The sequence below is a fragment of the Cebus imitator genome, unplaced genomic scaffold (assembly GCF_001604975.1).
Source record: "Cebus imitator isolate Cc_AM_T3 unplaced genomic scaffold, Cebus_imitator-1.0 Scaffold432, whole genome shotgun sequence".
NCBI classification, from domain to species: Eukaryota; Metazoa; Chordata; class Mammalia; order Primates; family Cebidae; genus Cebus; species Cebus imitator.
Window position 1 is genome coordinate 1,122,717 of NW_016107747.1, and position 21,098 is coordinate 1,143,814.

The window sequence follows — 21,098 nt, forward strand, 5'->3', positions numbered from 1 at the left end:
TGTTACCCAGGCTGGAGTGCAATGGCACGATCTCGGCTCACCGCAACCTCCGCCTCCTGTGTTCAGGCAATTCTCCTGCCTCAACCTCCCGAGTAGCTGGGATTACAGGCACGCTCCACCATGCCCAGCTAATGTTTTGTATTTTTAGTAGAGACGGGGTTTCACCTTGTTGACCAGGATGGTCTCAATTTCTTGACCTCGTGATCCACCCGCCTCGGCCTCCCACAGTGCTGGGATTACAGGCTTGAGCCACCGTGCCCGGCCAGCGAAGATAACTCTTAATGCTCATTCTTCATCCATTTATGTTATATTGAAGTCATAAATTTACATTGATGAGCACAACTGGCATTAACAGGCTTGGGAATAAACACAATGACGAGTAAGTACACATCTCAACTGGGAGGGCAAAAGTTCATGGGCATACCAAGGAGAGCTTGCTAGCTGGAGGCATTTGAAAAGGACTGTAGAATGATGGTTAATCTATGCATTGGTTAAACGGCCTAAAGAGATTTTCTACTATGATACATTTTTATTGGTATGCATAGTAGCAACTCCTAAAGAAGATTTTTGTAAAATGTTTTCTGGTACAGGTCTTGCACAACTTGCCTTAATGAACTGCCAGTGTTTACTTATAATCAGCAGACTCTGTCTGCAAACATAATTGGTGTTCTGAAGTATTTTTTTTCCAACAGTCTAGTTTACACTTTGGTACTATAATTGATTTATCAGACTCTTTTTTTTCTTAGATGGGAAGAGATAATGTTTTGATTTACTCATAGAGTTACCACAATTTTTAAATTAATGACTTGGGAATTTAATGAGCTCTTCTTTTATTTATACATGCTAGAAATGCTAATATCTCTGTTAATGTTTTTAGTTAATTTTTTGTTTTGAATACTGGTAGTAATAAAGTATGATATGCCAAGAATCGTTTTAAAAAGAAAATAAATAGATATTTTTCTTATTGGTATTGTCGATATGTTTGGAAAATTTTACAGCTGAGAGAGAAGCATGCCTGTGAATGTGTGTAAATACATGTAAATACACACAGAGGCAAAGAGACACAGAAAGAGGCAGAGACAGAGAAGGAAAGAGATAGGCAAAGAAAGAATAAGATACAGGGAGATAGAGTTATGGATTATGTGTCTGTGTCTGTGTATGAACACAAACAAAAAGAGACAGAAACAAACAGAGAGGTGGAGGTAGGGCCACCACAGCAATGTTGCTCAAGATTAGTTCCAACTCTGCCCTTAACAGAACAGTAGGGTACACAGATGTGGAGGTCAGAGGCCTTGGGGAAGCAGGACAGAAAAACAGGCTCAGGTCCCACCCACCAGGAGACAGTATCCTAATAGGCAGTATCAGATATGTGAGTAGGTCACAACCTAGGCATTAATTAGGTGGCCCTGCACCACTTGCTGATATTTGTTAAATGTGTTTTTCGGCTCTAAATGGTTTTAATTTTTTTTTTGCCTACAGAAAGGTACTGAAGGAAATCTCTGTTGGAGAACTAAATCCAAATGAAACTGTGCAGGCCAGTTTGGAAGCCCGGCTCCTCTCCAAGCTGGACCACCCAGCCATTGTCAAGTTCCATGCAAGTTTTGTGGAGCAAGATAATTTCTGCATTATCACGGAGTACTGTGAGGTGAGACTCTCCTTTTCTCTTGGAAGTCTTTATAAAAATATGTTGCATGGTAAAAAGCCTTCTGTAAAGAGATCTTAAAAGTGCAAGTATTAAACCATAAATTGAACTATAAAGACCTGGGATACCATGTCTTGCAGCTAGGAATGATTATCTCTAGATAACTGACAAAAGTTGTTTCTAAGGAAGGGTTTTCCTTCCGCTGGCAAACTAAGTAAAAACGAATATTTTAAGGAGGAGGCCGGGAGTGGTGGCTCATACTTGTAATCCCAGCACTTTGGGAGGTCAAAGTGAGAGAACTCATAGTCCAGGAGTTCAAGACCAGCCTGGGAAAGAGTGAGACCCCCATCTCTACAAAAAAATTAAATTAAAAAAAATAGCAGGGTGTGGTTCCATGAGCCTGTAGTCCCAGCTAGCCGAGAGACGGAGGCAAGAGGATTGCTTGAGCCTAGCAGTTCAAGGCTTCAGTGAACTGTGATTATGTCATCGTGCTCCAGCCTGGGCAGTGAGTAAGACCCTATCTCTAAGAAAAAACAAAAAAGGAGAAATTGCTGCAGAAGAATGCTTCAACACTTTTTTGATAGGGGGAGGGGCAGACCTAGATTGGTCTGATGCTTAGATGGACATTTAAATGCTCTAAGAGATGCTTGGTTAGAGTAGAGGTATATGTCCTGAGTTTTGGATTCTAGCTCTATGATTTAATTTCTTCAGTGGAAGTCTAGAAATGGAAATAGGGCTTTTTTCCTCCACAAGTATTCCTCATATTTATCAATTTGTGGTTTACAGCTTCAGGTTTTACATTTTTTTCAACAACTCAGTGTTATATCCAAGTAATAGCTATGTATTTTACTGAGCCCCAGGAGAGTGTGAAACTGCTTGGAAAGGTAAGAGAGGGAAAATGGACAATATGTAGCTGCAGTGTGGATCTGCAGCTCCTGAGAGGTTATAGAGAGGGGATTGACAGAGGTTGGGTCAGGTAGAGAATAACCAAAGGTGACTATGCTTGAAAAGTATCTCCCAGAATATTGTGGAAGCTAGGGTTAGCCACATGCACCTTGGGAGAATTTGCTACTGTTCATACTTTAGGATGAATTTGGTCAGCTCATCACTTGGGTGTTGCTGGAGCTCAAAAGACATGATGCTCGGGAGGAAAAAAGATGCTCTTTAGAGTAGAAGGCAGTCCTATTTGGGTCAGAAACTTGGAATGTGCCATTTGTTTGAGAGAGAGAAAAGAAGAGACAGGAGAAAGAAAAGCAGCTCAGAAGGAAAAGGAATAGCAGCAAAAACAACCTTGCCTGCTCTGCACATTAGCTGATGTGTCACCCCAAATGAAACTAAAGCCAAGTAAAAATATCTGAACAAGTTTGAAAGATTCCATGTCTTGGCCATTCCCCTGCATATCAGCTTCAGCCTTGCTGGGTATTTTCCCATCTATGTCTTGACCCTGCTCTGCTTGCAGGAAAGTGGACGGGGCAGAGGGTGAGTGGAGAAAAACTGGTTAGTTTGGGTATCTGCTTGTCCTTCATCCAATGGATTGTTGAGAAAATCAGTAAGATGATGACAGGTGCGATCAGTGATATTGAATAGTTACTCTGGCAAATATGTCACCAATTCACGCAAAACTGCAGATATTCGCATATGCATATTTTGGATACTATGATCCACCTGCTATCGTTTGATCATATTTCTTCTTCAGCCTCCCTTAGTTAATCAGCTGTATTGTTTCAGAAACAAATGACTCCTACTGCTTATAACTATTACTGCTACTTCTACTGCTGCTTTTAGGACATTGACTTTTCCAAAGACTCTTTCCAAATCTTAGAACATTTTGAACTGCAGTCAGCACTATTCCATAGGACTTTCTGTACTGATGGAAATGGGCTATAGTTGTGCTGTCTAGTATAGTAGCCACTAGTCATATACATGGCTCGTTAGCACTTGAAATGCAGATAGTGCAATTGAGGATCTGGATGTTAAATTTTGTTTAAATCTAATTAGTTTAAATTTAACCATATGTGGCTTCTTGCTACTGTATTAGACATACATGGTATATATTGCTATAACTTTCTTTCCCTGTATTAATTGAAAAATATTTATAATTTTAATGTAATTTTAAACTACCAGAAATGTTGCAAGAATAACATGGTAAAGGGCGACCTTCCATATGCCCTTTACCCAGATTCCCCAATTGTTATTTTTCCACAATTGCTTTATCTATCTAGAATTTTTAGTGATCATTTGAGAGTAAGTTTCAGACATGAAGCCTTTTTGTCCTAAATATAATACAGCAGTGAGTATTTTCTAAGACCAAGGACATTCTTTTACACAAGCATAGTACAGTAATCAAAATCAGGAGGCCGGGCGCGGTGGCTCAAGCCTGTAATCCCAGCACTTTGGGAGGCCGAGGCGGGTGGATCACGAGGTCAGCAGATCGAGACCACCCTGGTCAACATGGTGAAACCCCGTCTCTACTAAAAATACAAAAAACATTAGCTGGGCATGGTGGCGCGTACCTGTAATCCCAGCTACTCAGGAGGTTGAGGCAGGAGAATTGCCTGAACCCAGGAGGCGGAGGTTGCAGTGAGCCGAGATCGTGCCATTGCACTCCAGCCTGGGTAACAAGAGTGAAACTCCGTCTCAAAAAAAAAAAAAAATCAGGAAATCAACACTGATACAATGCTAGTATATAACCCAGTGGTTCTCAAAGTCTGACCCCAGAGCAGTATCATCAGCATCTCTAGGGAACTTGCTAGAAATAAGAATTCTTTGCCTCTACCCCAGCCACATTGAGTCAGAAGCTCTGGGGGTGGGGTTCTGGCAATCTATGTTTTGATAAGCCTGCCAAATGAGCCTGAAGCATGCTGAATTTTGAGAATCACTCTTCTAATTCAGTCTATATTGTCTGACTTACATCCTTAGAAAGGGCAGTTCTATAAGATTTTTGTTTTTGTTGCACACAATCTCATCCGGAATCATCTGTGTTAATTTTTAAATGATGGGTAGTTTCAGTGGGCTGAGCTGTTCTCCCGGGAGGGGCCGTTGCCATGGTGATGGCTGGCAGTGCTGAGAGACAGCTGTGGGGCCGCCTGGGCTCTGTGCGCCGCTGAGCTGGCAGGTTGCCATTTCCCTGACTCCTGAGGAATGATTTGCACAGATTGCTCCGTTCTTGTTAACAGAGATATTTCTCATCTTCAGACTCAAATTTACTCTTAAGTTGCACAGGGCTGGTGTTATCTTCTTTTTATTAAGGTAAAATAATAGTATAGGAAACGGCAGGTGACCAAAATTGCACCTCATAGAAAAATGCTATCACCACCATTGAAATGGCTGATCTCTTTATCTCCAAGTTCCCACTTCTGTGATTTAATCTGGGGCCTGTCAAGACCGAAATACATAAATGCATTTGTGAGTCCTCTGCATCTACTACCCAACCCTTTGGACACATACATTAGATTATGAGTGTAAAACAGCAGACAACTGAACTCTCATAATTTCTGGTCAAGATTTGACCAAATCTTTGATGGGGAGTAGTTCCAAAACTACCAGAATGGCAGAATATTTCAGATATTGATGTCTTCTCTTCTCCTTCACATAGGAGGGAAATGGAACTACTGCCCATCCTCCACGGTTTCACACCTTTTCATCTTTGCTTAGGCCATATCCTCTGAGAATGCCCTTCTTCCTACTCCCACATCTTCAGATCTTGCCCTGACTCCTCAAATTATTGGCCACTGCCAGAACATCAGGAGTGTGCCTACACCTGGCTCAGGGGTGATATAATACATATCCTGAAAAAGTGACTGCAGGATACCCTCAAGCTGTGAGGACCAGGAGAAAGCAGGAATCTCCAGTAACCCCAAACACAACTTCTCTCTGCTTTTCCACCTTCAAATCTGGGTAGGACACCTCCTCCCACAGTCACATTTACTGCCACCTCCTCTCCCATAATCAAAGGTTCCAATAAACAAGCTTCCTTTCCCATAAACAAAGCCTTTGATAATCTCCTGGCTAGAAATCACTCCCCACCCCAATCGCAATCCCCCAACTCTCACAGCGTCTTTCTCTCTCATGGTGTAAACCACAGTTTACATCCTGTGAACCATGTCAGACTCTCAACGTGTGGGACTGATCTTTTTTTGATTCATTTTTCTATCACATCATGGACCCACATAGTGAACCACAAAGAAGTTAGCACTCAAGACATTTTTTTAATGAATTCTTTACCTTCTGCTTCCTGCTGCCTCCCACCTCATTTGTGTCAGACACTGATGGTAGTGATAAAATATTGGATCCTTCCACCTGTTGTATATGTTAGAATTATGTCCTGACTTACTGTGCTGATGTACGTAACAATGCGCTATACTGGAGACCTGTGAGATACTGCCGGAAAACCTTCCTTTTGGGTAAAGACAAGGCATCTCCAGAAACCTAGGCATTAAATGAGTAGACATACTAGAGAATAGGTGAGATCACACATCTACAGGAGAGGGCGGCGGTACAGAGAACAGATGATATCAGGGAAAAAAAGGCAGAAAATGTTGGACTTGCCTTTTTTCTGCTTGGTGATATTAATATAGGTAAACAACGGTTCTATCAATATAGTGCTAGTTCTTAACATTGGCTGCATCTTAGAATCGCCTGGAGGGCCATCAGAAATCCTGAGGCCTGAGGCCCACCTCTAAAATGTCTGATATAGTTGATCCTCGGGAATGGCTCAGGCATAAGGTTTTTTGTTTGTTTGTTTGTTTTTTTAATCTGTAGGCTAGAAGCCCAAGCTGATGTTTATTCATTCATTTTGTAGTGCTAGAAACTGGCAACTCTGGGCTAAATCTAGCCCATAGACCTAAACCTGTGTTTTCCTTAACCTTCGCAATATTTAAAAATCAGAGCCCTTCACATAAGTCTACGTTTTCAGCTTCTTTTAGCAGGAATGCTCCTTCAAAGGGTATGTGCATCCCTGCTTCCACCGCCCCCAGCATTCCTTGTCCCTTAGCTGCCTGGCTTCTGAGTTCATGATCCTGGGTTAGAAGCTACAGAGGGGACTATGCTAGTTCCCTCAACTAAGGTAATGGGACTACTGCTCTCTCCTCTCAGCAGCTGATGTCCCGGAGATCAGTTTCCTTTTTGGGAGGGACTCCTCATTTAGGAGGGTGCAGAAGACCTGCAGACATGCATTGACACTGGTCTTTGAAGCATTTCAGCTCCTGAAAATTAATCGAGCCCCACCTTGACCAGACCTCTCTCGTCTTCGTTTTCTTCTTTTTGGCTCTTTGGCCAGTGCCGACTCCAGCTCTTTCCTCCTTGGGATGCTGCTGCCTCCTCCTCTTACCTGTGCTGCTTGAGCCAGTACGTGCTCTGCTCTCTGCTTCCCTAACCCCGCCATCTTCCTCATCCCTTACATCTAAGATATCCTCCCCATCTCGATGCTGCTGTCTTTTCTTCTTGCCTCTCCTGCTTCTTCCATCATTGCATGCTCTGCTTTCTGCTTCCCTGGTCCCACCACGTAAAACAGTTTCCTCACCTCCATCCTCTAGGTTCAAGTCCTCCTCCTCCTGTTGCTGCCTCCTCTTTCTTTGGCTTCATGGGTGAGTGTACGCCCTGCTCTTTACCTCCTTTGTCCTGACACTGCTGCGGTCTCCTTGCTTTTTCCTCTTTCCTCCAAGACCCCCATCTTCTCCTCCTCTTGGTGCCACCTCTCCTTTTTCTTCCTTTTCCTGAGGGACTGATTGGTTTTCTCCCTGCTATTCAATTCCCCAAGCCCATTTGTTCCTGGAGCATCCTCCTCCTCCTCATTCCCTTCAGCTGCACCCTCTCCTTCCTCTGAGACCTTTACTTCTTAATGTCACCTTTTCTTCTTCGTGCTCTTTTTGATGCTTTGGTCAGCATGTTCTGGGTGCTTCTCATCTGCATCATTCCTTTCGGATACTGTAGCTTCTTCCTCCTTTCCTGCTTTCTTTTCTATTTCCTTTTATGGGGAGGCTTGCTCTCTGATTGTGGTTGAGGGGCTCCAGGGTCCTGGGCTTCTAGGTGAGCAAGCTTGGCCTTCATTGTGATCCCAAGATGGTCAGCCTGTTCACCCCTCACAGGCTTGGAGCAGCTGCAGTCAGAATCTTTGGGGACTTGGGACCCTGGTTGTCATCATCACTGTAGCTCTCTAATTCTTTGTGGCTTCTCTCCACCTGAAGTCAACATGGCCGTCTTCACAAACTTCTGATACAGCAAGTTGGGCTTGGGATGATTATAATGGGTGGTCTCCTCAGAAAGGCTCCTTATCTGTACTCCCTCCTGCCCAGTTCCCACTACCAAGTTGGCCACAGTCTTGTTGAAGAGTTCATTCCACCAGTGGTTTGTGAACTCCTTGGCAGGGTCATGTCCCACCCCATGAGTATCTTGCTTTAGCGTTACCCTGAGAGCCTGGGTGACACCATTCCTTTCTGGCCGAGGCCTTTGCCTTGATTCCATCCGTGCTTTAGCAGCTGCTCCTTGGCAAACTTCATCCCACGACTCTTGACCTCTGGGGTAACATTCATTGTGAGAAAGAAGTCTCTATCCTCCGATTCTCACCAGAAAAGAAGAGATGATATCATCGTCATTGCAGGGTCCTCTCCGTGAAAACATGTGCCAAATCTGACTTGTGTGCCACCATCTTCCTGGAAATGCCATTTTCGCATCAGGGTTTTTGAGAGCTTTCCAGGTGATTCTAAAATGCAGCCAGGGCTGAGAATGGCAAAATAAATAATAAAAAAATTTAAAAAGGAGAGAATAGTTAGTGTGGAAATAGACAATCATATAGGAAAAATGTATCAGTATTGATGGAGCACTAAGCAATCATGAGTCCCAGACCTGAGAACAGGAAAGTCTGGCCCTGTAGTGGGTGTAGTTTTATGATCAAGCCATTTAGTCTGTTGCTCTTATTCATGAAAATGGCCCCGCTTGTTCTCGTTGCTCACCAAGCAGTCTGCTGATCCTAATTTAGCTTTCCGTATATGCCTTCTGTAACAGGAAGAAATATACTGGCTAACCTGAGATGAACTTCCTAATGCCTTGGCAGTTCTAGCTCCCATTGCATATGAATACATTGGCAATCTGGATTATTTATTGATGCCTTATGAGCTTGAAGTTCACAAAGGCGATTGTAATCAAGGGTCTTTCCAAAAGCCATTACTGAGCCCCAGATCCGTGTCAGATACAGTTATAGTCATTGTGTGGCTTAATAGAGATAATATGATAATATTTAATGAACTTGTCAGGTAGGATTAATGAGTCATTTATATCAGTTGCTAAAATACAAGGGGGAATGTGGTACTTGTTATGGGAAGGGTGTGGTTAAAGTCCTGTGGGAGTAATAGGAGATAGAAATGACTTCCAACCAGGAGAACCATGCGAGGGGCTGGCATTCTATTTGAATCTGTAGTACAGGAAAGATGTGGCCAAGAAGAATAGAAGAGGGACATTTCAGCTAAAGGGAATGATGTGATAAAAGCCTCAGAGATAGAAAAGCAGGGGATGTGATTTAGGAACCTAATACTTCACTTTTAATTGTAATATGTTTGCAATTAAATACCTTCCCTAATGTTAAAAACTTATATAATCATAGTATAATTATCAAAACCAGAAAATTAATATTTTACTAGTTTTCCCCTTAATGCTTTTGGTCTATACTAGGATCCAGTGCAGGATTCTACATTGCATTTAGTTGTATTTCCTTAGTGTCCTCTAATCTGTGACAATTTCCCTTTCCTGCCTCGCTTTTTATGACCTTGACAATTTTGATGGGTACTGGTAAGTTATTTTGTAGAATGTCTCTCAGTTTGTGTTTGTCTAATGTTTTCTCATGATGAGAAATACTACAGTTGTCGTCTTGTATCCTTCTCAGTATATCATATTAAGGGGTACAGGACGTTGGTATACCTTATTGCTGATGATGTTAACTTTGATCACTTGGTTAAGGTTCTGTGTTGTAGGGTTTTTCAATATGAAGTTATTATTTTTTCCTTTGAAATTGATAAATATCCTGGGTAAGATAGTTTGAGAGTTTGCTATTACTAATAGCCTGCTTATTTTCAAAGCTTCACTTACTGATTTTAGTCTCTTTCAGTGGAAGTTGCCTGCAGCAATTCTTACTCTATAATCTGCCTAATTGTGATTATATATTTCTCTTATTCTTTCTATATTTACTAATTGGGATTCCCCTATAAGGAAGAGCTGCTGCTTCTCCCCCATTCGTGTATTTTTCCAATAATTTATTTATATTAGTATGAACTCATGAATTTTAAAATATATGGGTTACCACCCAGTACCATCACTGTTTATTTTGTTGCTCAAATTGTTCCAACCTGGCTAATGGGGCTCCTTGATGTTGGCTGCTGTGTCTTTTTAACATGCCCTTATCCTTTTTTGAGGAGAAGTAAATTCTTGCATATTAATTCCATTTTGCAGATGAAGAAACAGGACCCCAGAGAGTGGAGTGATTTTTCAGTTACATCCAGGGCAGAACCAGGACCAGGGGTATTAGGATATCTGCTCCTTTTCTTGGCTTATTCTCAATTATTTTTTGTGTCTTTATCCATCTCTGTTTCTATAATACACACACACACACATATATAGTCACAGAAATTATTTGTATACAAATACAAATTTTAATGTAATGATATGACAATTTTATTTTCTCTCCATAGAAGACTACATAGGGTTTGAAATAATGGAAAGTGTGTAGAATTTGGCATCTTCTGTTCAAACCTTTGTCCATTTTCTTCAGCAACTTATTTCACTTCTCTGACCCTTTTTTCTTAAGAGAGTATAACAACATGTATTTGGTTAGGTTTTTATAGGGACTTGAAATAATGAATGTTGAAAAAGTGACTATCAGAGCTTTTCCCTTAGTAGAGTCTCAATAATGAAAGTTATTATTTTAATTGTTCATTATTTCATTGTTTATATACCAAAACTGATCCACTTGTGATTTTTATAAGTATCAAAATTCAAGTCATTTAGTTTGTTTCATTTACTTTCTTTTTTAAACTATGAAATACTTTGACCTTTTAACAAAGAACAATACAAAATAAGGCCATGATTTTTACCTAAAGTTGTTAAAGGTAACAATTGAAAAGCAAAACTAGTTTTGTTTAGAAGAAATACACTAATGCACTAAGAGAAAGCAATCTGCAAACCCAGGAGAATTTATGACATTTGGGGTAAGGCTTTGGTTGTCATATAAATTTATATAAATATAAATGTTTACAAATAAAATCACACTAATTTATTTCAAATAGTTAATTTTTTAAAAAACATGCTTTATAATAAAAGCATATTTCACATCACTTAAGAATAGGTTCTGCTGTTTTATTCTTATTAATCTACATTTACCTCAGCAAAAAGAATACTAGCTCTAAAAGAATTTGAAAAAAAATACTAAACTCAAGATGTTCGTTTATATTATTAGAAATGAACATCATTAGAAATGAACATCATAATACTGTATGGCATTCTTCAGTACCTATTTAGAAGCTGTTTGTTTTCTTGTTTTGCTTTTAAGAGCATAATGTGGCTTGACATTTCCCCCACTTTTTATCCAGTCTATTAAAGTGCACTTCCAAAGAAAATGTCCTCAGGTTGTACAATATAATGACAAAGGATCTTCTCCCCTACTGCCTTCACCTCCATTTATTGGTATTCTCCTATGTAATGAAAAAGGCTTTCAGAAACATGTTATTGTAAAATGATTCTTACTCAACCTTGCCTTTCCCAAGTACATCTTTTGCCTTTGGAGTTGTTGAAGCTATTAAGACAAAATGTTTCCACTGGCAGGGTAAATATTAAGTACATGGCCTGTTTATATTATTGCCTAGCATCATTCCTCAAAGGTTGGTCCATGGACCACCCGTCCTAGAGTCAAGAAGAATGCTTGTTAAAAAGACAGGTTCAGATTCCTTGGGCCTATCTGGATTTACTGAGTCAGAGGTATTGTTGATAATGTCTAGGGATATGCATTTTAAACAAACAACTTAGAATATTCTGATGCATAAAATTTGAGGTCTATTGGAAGGATGCTTATTTAATGGAGATATGCTAAAGTATGAAGAACAGCATTTTAATATGCCAATCCAGTCAATAAGGGAAGCTTTTTCATTTTATTATTTTATTTATTTTTGGGACAGAGTCTTTTTCTGTTGTCCAGGTTTGAGGGCAGTGGTGGGATCTTGGCTCTCTGTAATCTCTACCTCTTAGGTTCAAGCCATCCTCCCACTTCAGCCTTCTGAGTAGCTGAGATCACAGGAGTGTGCCAACACGGCCAGCGAATTTTTGTATTTTTAGTAGAGACGGGGTTTCAGCATGTTGGCCAGGCTGGTCTCGAACTCCAGACCTCAAGTGATCTGCCTGCGTCAGCCTCCCAAAGTGCTGGGATTACAGCTGTGAGCCACTGCACCGAACCTGCATTTATTGAGTCAGAGTTATTGATGATAATGTCTAGGGATATGCATTTTAAACAGGCAGCTTGGAAAATCCTGATGCATAAAATTTGAAGTCCACTGGAAGAATGCTTTTTTAAAGGAGATACAGTAGGCTATAAGGGAATAGCATTTTAAGTCATCAATCCAGTGAAAAAGTGAGGGAAGCTTTTTCATTTTAAAATAAGAAGTAGGACAGAATAATTTTTGAAGCTCCTTCTAGCCTTAAACATTGCAGGGATTTGTTTTTGTTTTAAATTCAGGCTTCTGAGAAGGCTCTTCTTTGGTCTTTTAAGGTTATAAGTACTTTTATTGCCAATCTTAATACAAGTATTAATTTTTTAAATCAAATACTTTTAGGATTTAAAATTTTATAATAACAATCAAAGGTGGGGTTGAGGACACCGCATTTAGGTTGTTCTTTATTTCTTTAAGGTCTTCGCATTTCAAAGTCAATCTGTTGTTGGCTAAGGGGATGGGGAAAGGAGAAGATACTATTAATCCATCAAATGTTACAGTTTGGGTTACTGATTTTCAAAACCTTAGAAATTAACATGAAGTCTTTTATTGCAACTTTCAAGGGATGATCTTAGTAAAGGAAAACATTTTTTGATAGCTGTATAGACATAGGGCAATATTAATTTTGAGTCAGTTAAAGTCAATACATTTTTCATGAAAGTTATTCTAGCAATAAAAGTCTCTATTAAATATTTCTCAAAGACCAAGTTAAGAAAATAGAATATACTTACAGATATTGTAATAAGAATTTCTTAGACCAAGGCATTATATTTCATCAGAAACATTTGCTTTTTACTTGAAAGACAGTTTAGAGAACGAAAGTCATGCTTTTCATATTGCTCAGTTACAATCAGACTACAGAAAGCTGTATTTATTTCTTTGTTGTATCAAATCATAATTTGTTGTGTCTAAATCTTTGAGTGACTTTGTCTATCATAATTAAATTCTTAGAGAAATCAGAAGAGTGAGTGTGTGTGTGTGTGTGTGTGTGTGTGTGTGTGTGTGTGTGTTTTGATATTAGGATTTCATTCTGTCACCAGGCTAGAGTACAGTGGTACAGTCATAACTCACTGCAGCCTCAATCTCCTGGACTCTAATGCTCTTCCCACCCCAGCCTCCCAAGCAGCTGAGAATGCCAGCATGACACCAGGCTGAGCTAATTAAAAAAAAATTTTTTTTTTTGAGACAGAGTTTCACTCTTGTTACCCAGGCTGGAGTGCAATGGCGCGATCTCGGCTCACCGCAACCTCCGCCTCCTGGGTTCAGGCAATTCTCCTGCCTCAGCCTCCTGAGTAGCTGGGATTACAGGCACGCACCACCATGCCCAGCTGATTTTTTGTACTTTTAGTAGAGACGGGGTTTCACCATGTTGACCAGGATGGTCTCGATCTCTTGACCTTGTGATCCACCCGCCTCGGCCTCCCAAAGTGCTGGGATTACAGGCGTGAGCCACCGCGCCCGGCTAAAAAAATTTTTTTTAAGAGATGGGATCTTGCTATGTTGCCCAGGCTGGCTTCAAGCTCCTGGCATTAAGCAGTTATCCTACACAGCCACCTGAGTTACTGGCACTACATGTGTGAGTGACTGCATCTGGCTGTGTTTATTAAAGAACACAGTAAGTGCAAAACAAGTAGTTTTTCTTGAGGATAAACATATAAAATGGAAATAGGAAGAATAACTTGAGGAATACAAGACATGCATCTTGGATTATTTAATCTTTCAGTGTTCCCTCTTGTTGATTTCACATAGCCCTTGCTTAATGCTAACAACAGATATCTTTCTTCTTTTTAAAGTTCTACCCAGAAGGCAAAAGGGAGTTTGGCTATTTCCTTTGGACATTTCACCTTGAGGCCTGCTATTGAAGGCCCTATTCTGGTTTTTCCTTCAATAATCTAAATATATATTTATGTAATTACAGGAAATCAGGCAGGTAATATCAGTGCAGGAAACAGACACACAACTTCGCCCACCTCTGTTGTTCTGCGTCTCTCTTTCCACTTGAAAGAGTGTAAGAAGGTGATTGTTGGACCAACAATAAATGTCACTCAGATAGCGTGCTTCCATATGGCAGGATAACACAGAAATATATAGCACATAATACATGCTCATTCACAAAAAAAGAAGTTGATGCAAAATGTATAGAATTTAATATTTCTTTAACAGTTTAAAAATTACAATAGGATATGAAAAGCAGCATTACAGTTTGGGATAAATTCCTGTAAGGAATGCTATGTTAATGCACAAATGTCTCCAAATTTTAGTATTATAACTGTTAAAAGAAATATTTAGATAAATTAAATTTACCAAAGTTTATTTGAGCACATACACACAAATATTTCTTGAATTGGGCAAACCTTGCAACTAGAAGTTCACAGAGCTCTTTCTGCCCAGCAACCTGAGCTATGAGCTTTTATAGGATGGACACAAAAGCAAAGTAGAGAAATCATTCTATTAGCTACAGCAGGCATTTGCCTTATTTGGGCATGGTGTAATGATTTGGCTGCCTGTGATTGGCTGAAACTCAGCTGTTTGTTAAATGTTCCCGTTTGTTTAAATACTACATTAGGTTGAGGTTTGCTGCACAGGAGTGCAAGGTATGGAGGCAGCTTTAGGCCAATTTTTTTTTTTTTTTTTTTTTTACAAAATAATATATATATATATTTTCTTGTACTTTAGGCTCTGGGGTACATGTGCAGATCATGGAGGATTGTTGCCTGGCAAGGTGGTTTACTGCCTCCATCCCCCCATGACCTATGTCTGGCATTTCTCTCCATGTTATCCCTCCCCATCCTCCCTAGCCCCCGATATCCCTCCCCTACCCCCCACAACAGACCCCAGTGTGTGATGCTCCCCTCCCTGCGTCCATGTGTTCTCATTGTTCAAAACCCACCTATGAGTGAGAACATGTGGTGTTTGATTTTCTGTTCTTGTGCTAGTTTGCTGAGAATGATGTTTTCCAGATTCATCCATGTCCCTACAAAGGACACAAACTCATCTTTTTTTATGGCTGCATAGTATTCCATAGGGGATATGTGCCACATTTTCCTTGTCCAGTCTATCATCGATGGGCATTTGGGCTGGTTCCAGGTCTTTGCTATTGTAAACAGTGCTGCAATGAACATACGTGTGCATGTGTCTTTATAATAGAACGATTTTTAATCCTTTGGGTATATACTCAGTAATGGGATTGCTGGGTCAATTGGAATTTCTATTTCTAGGTCCTTGAGGAATCTCCACAGTGTCTTCCACAATGGTTGAACTAATTTACACTCCCACCAACAGTGTAAAAGTGTTCCTATTTCTCCACATCCTCTCCAGCATCTGTTGTCTCTAGCTGTTTTGATGATCAACATTCTAACTGGCGTGAGATGGTCTCTCAATGTGGTTTTGGTTTGCATTTCTCTAATGACCAGTGATGATGAGCATTTTTTCATATGTTTGCTCAGGCCAAATTTAATTTAACAATTTCCCCCTTTTAGTCAATCTCTCAAAATTGGGCATTGATGCCACCACTCTCTGTCACCATCATCATGGACTTGTTTGGTCTTGGTATGAAATACATAATTCACAGCATCAGGCTAGTTGAATGATTCCTTATGTTCTCTTTGTTATTTTAACAGTAGGGAGACCATTTGATGTACAACAGATGGCTGCATATGAGCATTTAAGATCTTGAGAAAATATAGCACACCAGGGAGACCATTGTGATGGTTATCGGGAGGATAATACTAAGATAGTAAGTGTATTCCTTTAACAGAGACCACCATGAACCAAAACAGTTGGAATAAAATCTATCAAAAAATGAGCCAGAAGAAGAATCTACTTGTTTTAACCAAGTAGCTTGTTTGTTGATTTTTTAAAACTAAGTTTCTACCATATCAGACATGTTTATCAAAGTGCATCATGAGGTATTAGCATACACATTCCCCTTTTCAGCCAACAGGTAATCCAGGGCAATCTAAAACAATGTTAGCAAGAGAATTTATGAAGGATTCTGGGCAGTGATAGCCTTTGCAGTAGAGTTAGCTATGGTAGCTAATATTTGAGACAAATTTCTAATTATAATTCTATATACATTTATGCCAAGCCAAGGAAGAAATGTTCAACAAAAGATACCCATTTAGAGTGATTTAAGCCTGCCAGAAAATTCCTTATTTCTTTATTTATTTATTGGAGATAGAGTCTCACTCTGTAGCCCAGGCTGGTGTGCAGTGGCATGATCCTGGCTCACTGCAACCTCTACCTCCTGGGTCCCAGTTCAAGCAATTCTTCTACCTCAGCCTCTCAAGTAGCTGGGATTACAGGCACGAGCCACCATGCCCAATTATTTTTTATATTTTTTAGTAGAGACTGGGTTTCACCATGTAGGCCAGTCTGGTCTTGAACTCCTGACCTTGTGATTCACCCGCCTTGGCCTCTCAAAGTGCTGGGATTACAGGTGTGACCCACCACACCCAGCCTATTATTTTTATTTTTAAATATGGAACACTTCATGAATTTGCATGGTCATTTTTGCACAGAGGCCATTCTAGCCTCCTCTGTATTGTTCCAATTTTAGCATATGTGCTGCCAAAGCAAGCACAATTTCTCAGTCCATGGCACAAATTAAGAGATATAGATCAGTGTTCAGTTTCCAGTTGCTTATGAAGTGACAGTGGTACTTTTAGAATCTCTAATCCACATTGGCCCCTTATTTTCTACTTGAGACAAGGAGTTGTCCACACATATGGTTGATCATTAAATTCTCCACAGATAAAAATGTATCCTGGAGGAGCACAGGGTTTCTTGTGTGATACCTTGTGTGTTACAAATCACCTGTTGAGAAGCACTGGTAATATTTATCCAAGGGTCCATTATTGAATCATTGCATGTTAGATGACTTCTGAAAATTAAGGGATTAGGGTTACAAAGTTGTCTACAAACTGTCAAATTATCTTTCTTTTGGTTTTCTTAGTTTCTGGCATAATTTAATGGCAAAACCCTTAATATAGGTTTTTCCTACTGTTAGATTTAAACAAGAGTCTGAATATATGAATCTAAAAACCTAATCCTATGGAAAGGACCAGATGTGTAATTTGAACAAATAGTCACACTTGGGATATTAGTGAAATTTGTTACATGGTGAACTAGAATATCTCTAAGACCATATAGGGATTTAGGTTTAACATGACATAGTCAACATTCAGTCAAGTTCCCTACAAAAGCTGCCAATTATGAAATCTTAATTATCACATTATCTTGCCATATATAAACCAAAAAGAAACATAAAGAGGAGAGGAAAGGGAGCAAAGATTTCATAGTGACAGAGGAGAACAGTCTTGACTTGTGGTCCTGGGAAAGCTGTCCACATCTCGGATGCCATTTGCTTCTAGAGAAAAACTTCCCTGGTCAGCTTTACCTTGAGATCTCCAGTGGATTTACAGTCCCAAGAGTCTGGAAGGGCTCTCTTCAGTTGAGATATAGGGATCCGAGGCTTGAGGCCCTGAAATTTTGCTATAGTGTGGGTGGTGGGAGGAACTTGGCATGGTCCCTTTCAATGGGGCTCAAGGGCAGTCTTTCTCTGGTGTTGCTTCCAAAGGACCCATGCAGTGGATTCTGGATCATGAAAGATCTAGTTGTCACCAGCTGGTGGGTCACAAAGGGTTTCTTTTAACTGCTTTAGCATAATGCATTAAAATCTTGCAATATTGAGTCATGTCAGAAGTTATAAAAGTGTGTAATTTGTGAGGTTCTATTATTAGGGCCATATACCTGCCAGTAACTATTTTATAAAGGGTGAATCTGTGTTTTCCAAGGGGAGTGGATCTGACTGCCATCAATCAGTAATATCTTTGAACAAGGTATTTTAGTCCATTCAGTTAGCATTGCCTAATGCCACTGTGCTCGTAATACCTTACTTAACTGCTCGATAACTTGCCTAGTGAAATGAGCACCTCTACCACTGGAGATTTCTCCAGGAATATTCCATAAAGCAAACACATTTCATGATAAACTTTTAGCTATTGTTATATCAGCAACCTTCCTGCATGATGGGAAAGCTTCTGTACATCTAGAAAATATTCATTGAAGGTAGGAATTGAGTGATATCCATCTGCAAGTATTCAAATGATCCAGCAGGTGCTGGAAATGTACCATCTGAGTATTTTATTGTCTTGTCGAAATTATAGGTTTGACAAACCAGTCATTGGTTATAAACCATTTTAGAAATTTTAGAACAGAGAGCCTGCCAATATTTTAAAAAATAATTTGGATTATTTCATCTCTCCTATTATGAGTTAAGGAGTACAGAGCTTTTAATAATTAAGGCTTTAAGAACTCAGGAAGGACCAAGCAACTGTCCAGGCCCTCCATTAGCCCACACTTAATGCTGAATTTACATCCTTTTAAATACCAGTTGGTTTCTCAAATTCAGGCACATAGCACTGCTTATGAAATAAATAATCATAGGTAATTTGACTTGGATCAATCTTATGGAGTTCATTCAAATTTTATATCTTAACAGTTTCAGTTCTGGCTGAGTATGAAAACCTGCCAAAGCATTTCCTTGGCAACCAATTAATTTGTGTTCTGCTTGATGTGGTGTTAGTGGTTTTATGAACCAATCAATTTATTAGAGTTCTGGAAATTCTTATCTAATCCAATTGTATGATCTTAAGGTTATCAGGAACCTATTTTGTCAAGAGTTCTTTCCATGAATCCCCTCAAAGATGAAAAATTTAGGTTTGTAGTTGTTTTCAATAGCTTTCAGGAAAGTACCAAAGTAAAACAGTTAGCTGCCTTTGGATGACAAGACTTTAAATGATGATGGTTAAATGTCTGATGAATATTAATTATAATGCAATTAACAAGAACATTTTGTTTCCTTTTCTGTAAGTACAGTATTTTAAAATAATTAAAATTATGAGTGATAGTGTTCTATCAAGACTATCAAGTTTCTGGGAATTTCATATAATTTCTGGAAAATATATTAGTAACATACCCATGCAATGTAACTTAAAGATGGTTCAGCAACACTTGTTATTTGACAATGCTTCCCATGTAATTTAACACATTAAATAAGACTAATTAGTTTAACACCTCTCTTTTTTATAAGAAGAGAGGGAAAAATTTCTTTGAGAAATTCTAGAGGTCAGTTTGGAAACTTCCAAAGTCAGTTTGAGGTCGAAAGGTCTTAATTTAGTGTTTCATTTTGAGAAGTTTTTAAAAAGTGTCAAAAGGTTTAAAATAATTAATATAGGATCATAGGTCACTGGGAACAATAGTCATTTAAGCAGAGTGATAATTAAAATACTTCAAAGAAAGTTACATAATTATAGAAAAAACTTAGCTTTTTAAATAAAGAGAACTGTTTTCTTGAATGATCTAAAACCTAAGACAACATGAAACACAGGAAATTGTCTTTTTTAAAAAATTGACTTTTATTTTTGTTACAGAGGGTACATGTGGAGGTTTGTTACATGGGTATATTGCATCCAGGTAGAGAACACAGTACCCAATAGGTAGTCTTTAAACTCACATCCCCCTTCCTCCCTCCCCTGTCTAGTAGTCGGCAGTGTCTATTGCTCCTATGTTTATGTCTATATGTGCTCAGTGTTTAGCTCCCAGTTAGAACATGGGATATTTGGTTTTCTGCTCCTGTATTGGTTTGCTTAGGATTATGACCTCCAGCTTCATCCATGTTGCTGCAGAGGACATAATTTCATTCCATTTTTATGGCTGTGGAGTATTCCATTGTGTATATGTATCATATTTTCTTTATCCAATCAATGATTGGTGGGCACCTAAATTGACTCCATGTCTTTGTTGTTGTAAATAGTGTGGTGATGAACATTATGCATGCATATGTCTTTTTGGTAGAATGATCAATTTTCCTTTGGGAATATTCACAGTAATGAGATTGCTGGGTTGAATGATAGCTCTGTTTTGAGCTCTTTGAGGAATCTCCAAACTGCTTTCCACAGTGGCTAATTTACATTCTCAACAACGCTGGATAAGCATTCCCTTTTCTCCACAGCCTTGCCATTATGTGTTGTTTTTTGACTTTTTAAAAATGATATTTCTGACTGGTAGGAGATGGTAAATCATAGTGGTTTTGATTTGCATTTCTCCAATGATTAGTGATGATGAACATTTTTTCATAGGTTTTTTGGCCACTTGTATAACTTCTTTTGAGGAGTGCCTGTTCATGTCCTTTGCCCACTTTTTAATTTTTTTTCTTTCTTGTTGATTTGTTTAACTTCCTTATAGATTCTGAACATTAAACCTTTGTGGGTTGCATAATTAGTGAATATTTTATCCTATTCTGTAGGTCATTTGTTTACTCTATTGATAGTTTCTTTGGCTGTGCAGATGCTCCTTAGTTTAATTAGGTCCCACTTGTTAATTTTGTTTTAGTTGCAACTGCTTTTGGGAACTTAGCCAAAAATTCTTTGCCAAGACCGATGTTAAGAAGGGCATTTCTTAGGTTTTCCATAGCTTGATGATTTGCATTTAAATCTTTGATCAATCTCGAGTTAGTTTTTGTATGTGGTGAAAAGTAAGGGTCCAGTTTCAATCTTCTGCATATGGCCAGCCATTTATCCCAGGACCGTTTATTGAATAGGGAGTCCTTTCTCCATTTCTTGATTTTGTTGGTCTAGTCAGAAATGAGATGGTTTTAAGTGTGTGGCTTTATTTCTGAGTTCTCTATTCTGTTCTATTGGTTTATAGTGTCTGTTTTTGTACCAGTATCATGCTTTTTGGTTACTATAGCTTTATAATACAGTTTGAAGTCAGGTAGTATGATGCCTCCAGCTTTGTTCTTTTTCTTAGGATTGCCTTGGCTATTCAGGCTCTTTTTTGGTTCCATGTGAATTTTAGAGTAGTTTTTTAAAATTCTGTGAAGAATGATTTTGGTAGTTTGATAGGAATGGTGTTGAATCTGTAGATTGCTTAGGGCAGTATGGCTATTTTAACAATATTGATTCTTCTAATCCATAAGCATGAAATGT

The 21,098-nt window shown here is 39.1% G+C and overlaps 1 protein-coding gene, 1 non-coding gene and 1 pseudogene across 6 annotated transcripts in view; 1 reads left to right on the forward strand and 2 right to left on the reverse strand.

Moving 5' to 3' along the window:
• Positions 1-21,098, forward strand: part of NEK11 (NIMA related kinase 11) — a 314,403-nt gene that overhangs the window by 49,850 nt on the left and 243,455 nt on the right. For all 5 annotated transcript variants that reach the window (XM_017510167.2, XM_037731926.1, XM_037731928.1 and 2 more), the window contains one exon: positions 1,480-1,645. In XM_017510167.2, coding sequence (XP_017365656.1) covers positions 1,480-1,645 — 166 coding nt within the window. The remainder of the gene's footprint in view (positions 1-1,479; positions 1,646-21,098) is intronic.
• Positions 6,954-8,172, reverse strand: LOC108290367 (annotated as a pseudogene).
• Positions 16,583-16,690, reverse strand: LOC119468444. The gene has a single exon (XR_005197123.1). It is a non-coding gene; the product is annotated as a U6 spliceosomal RNA (small nuclear RNA).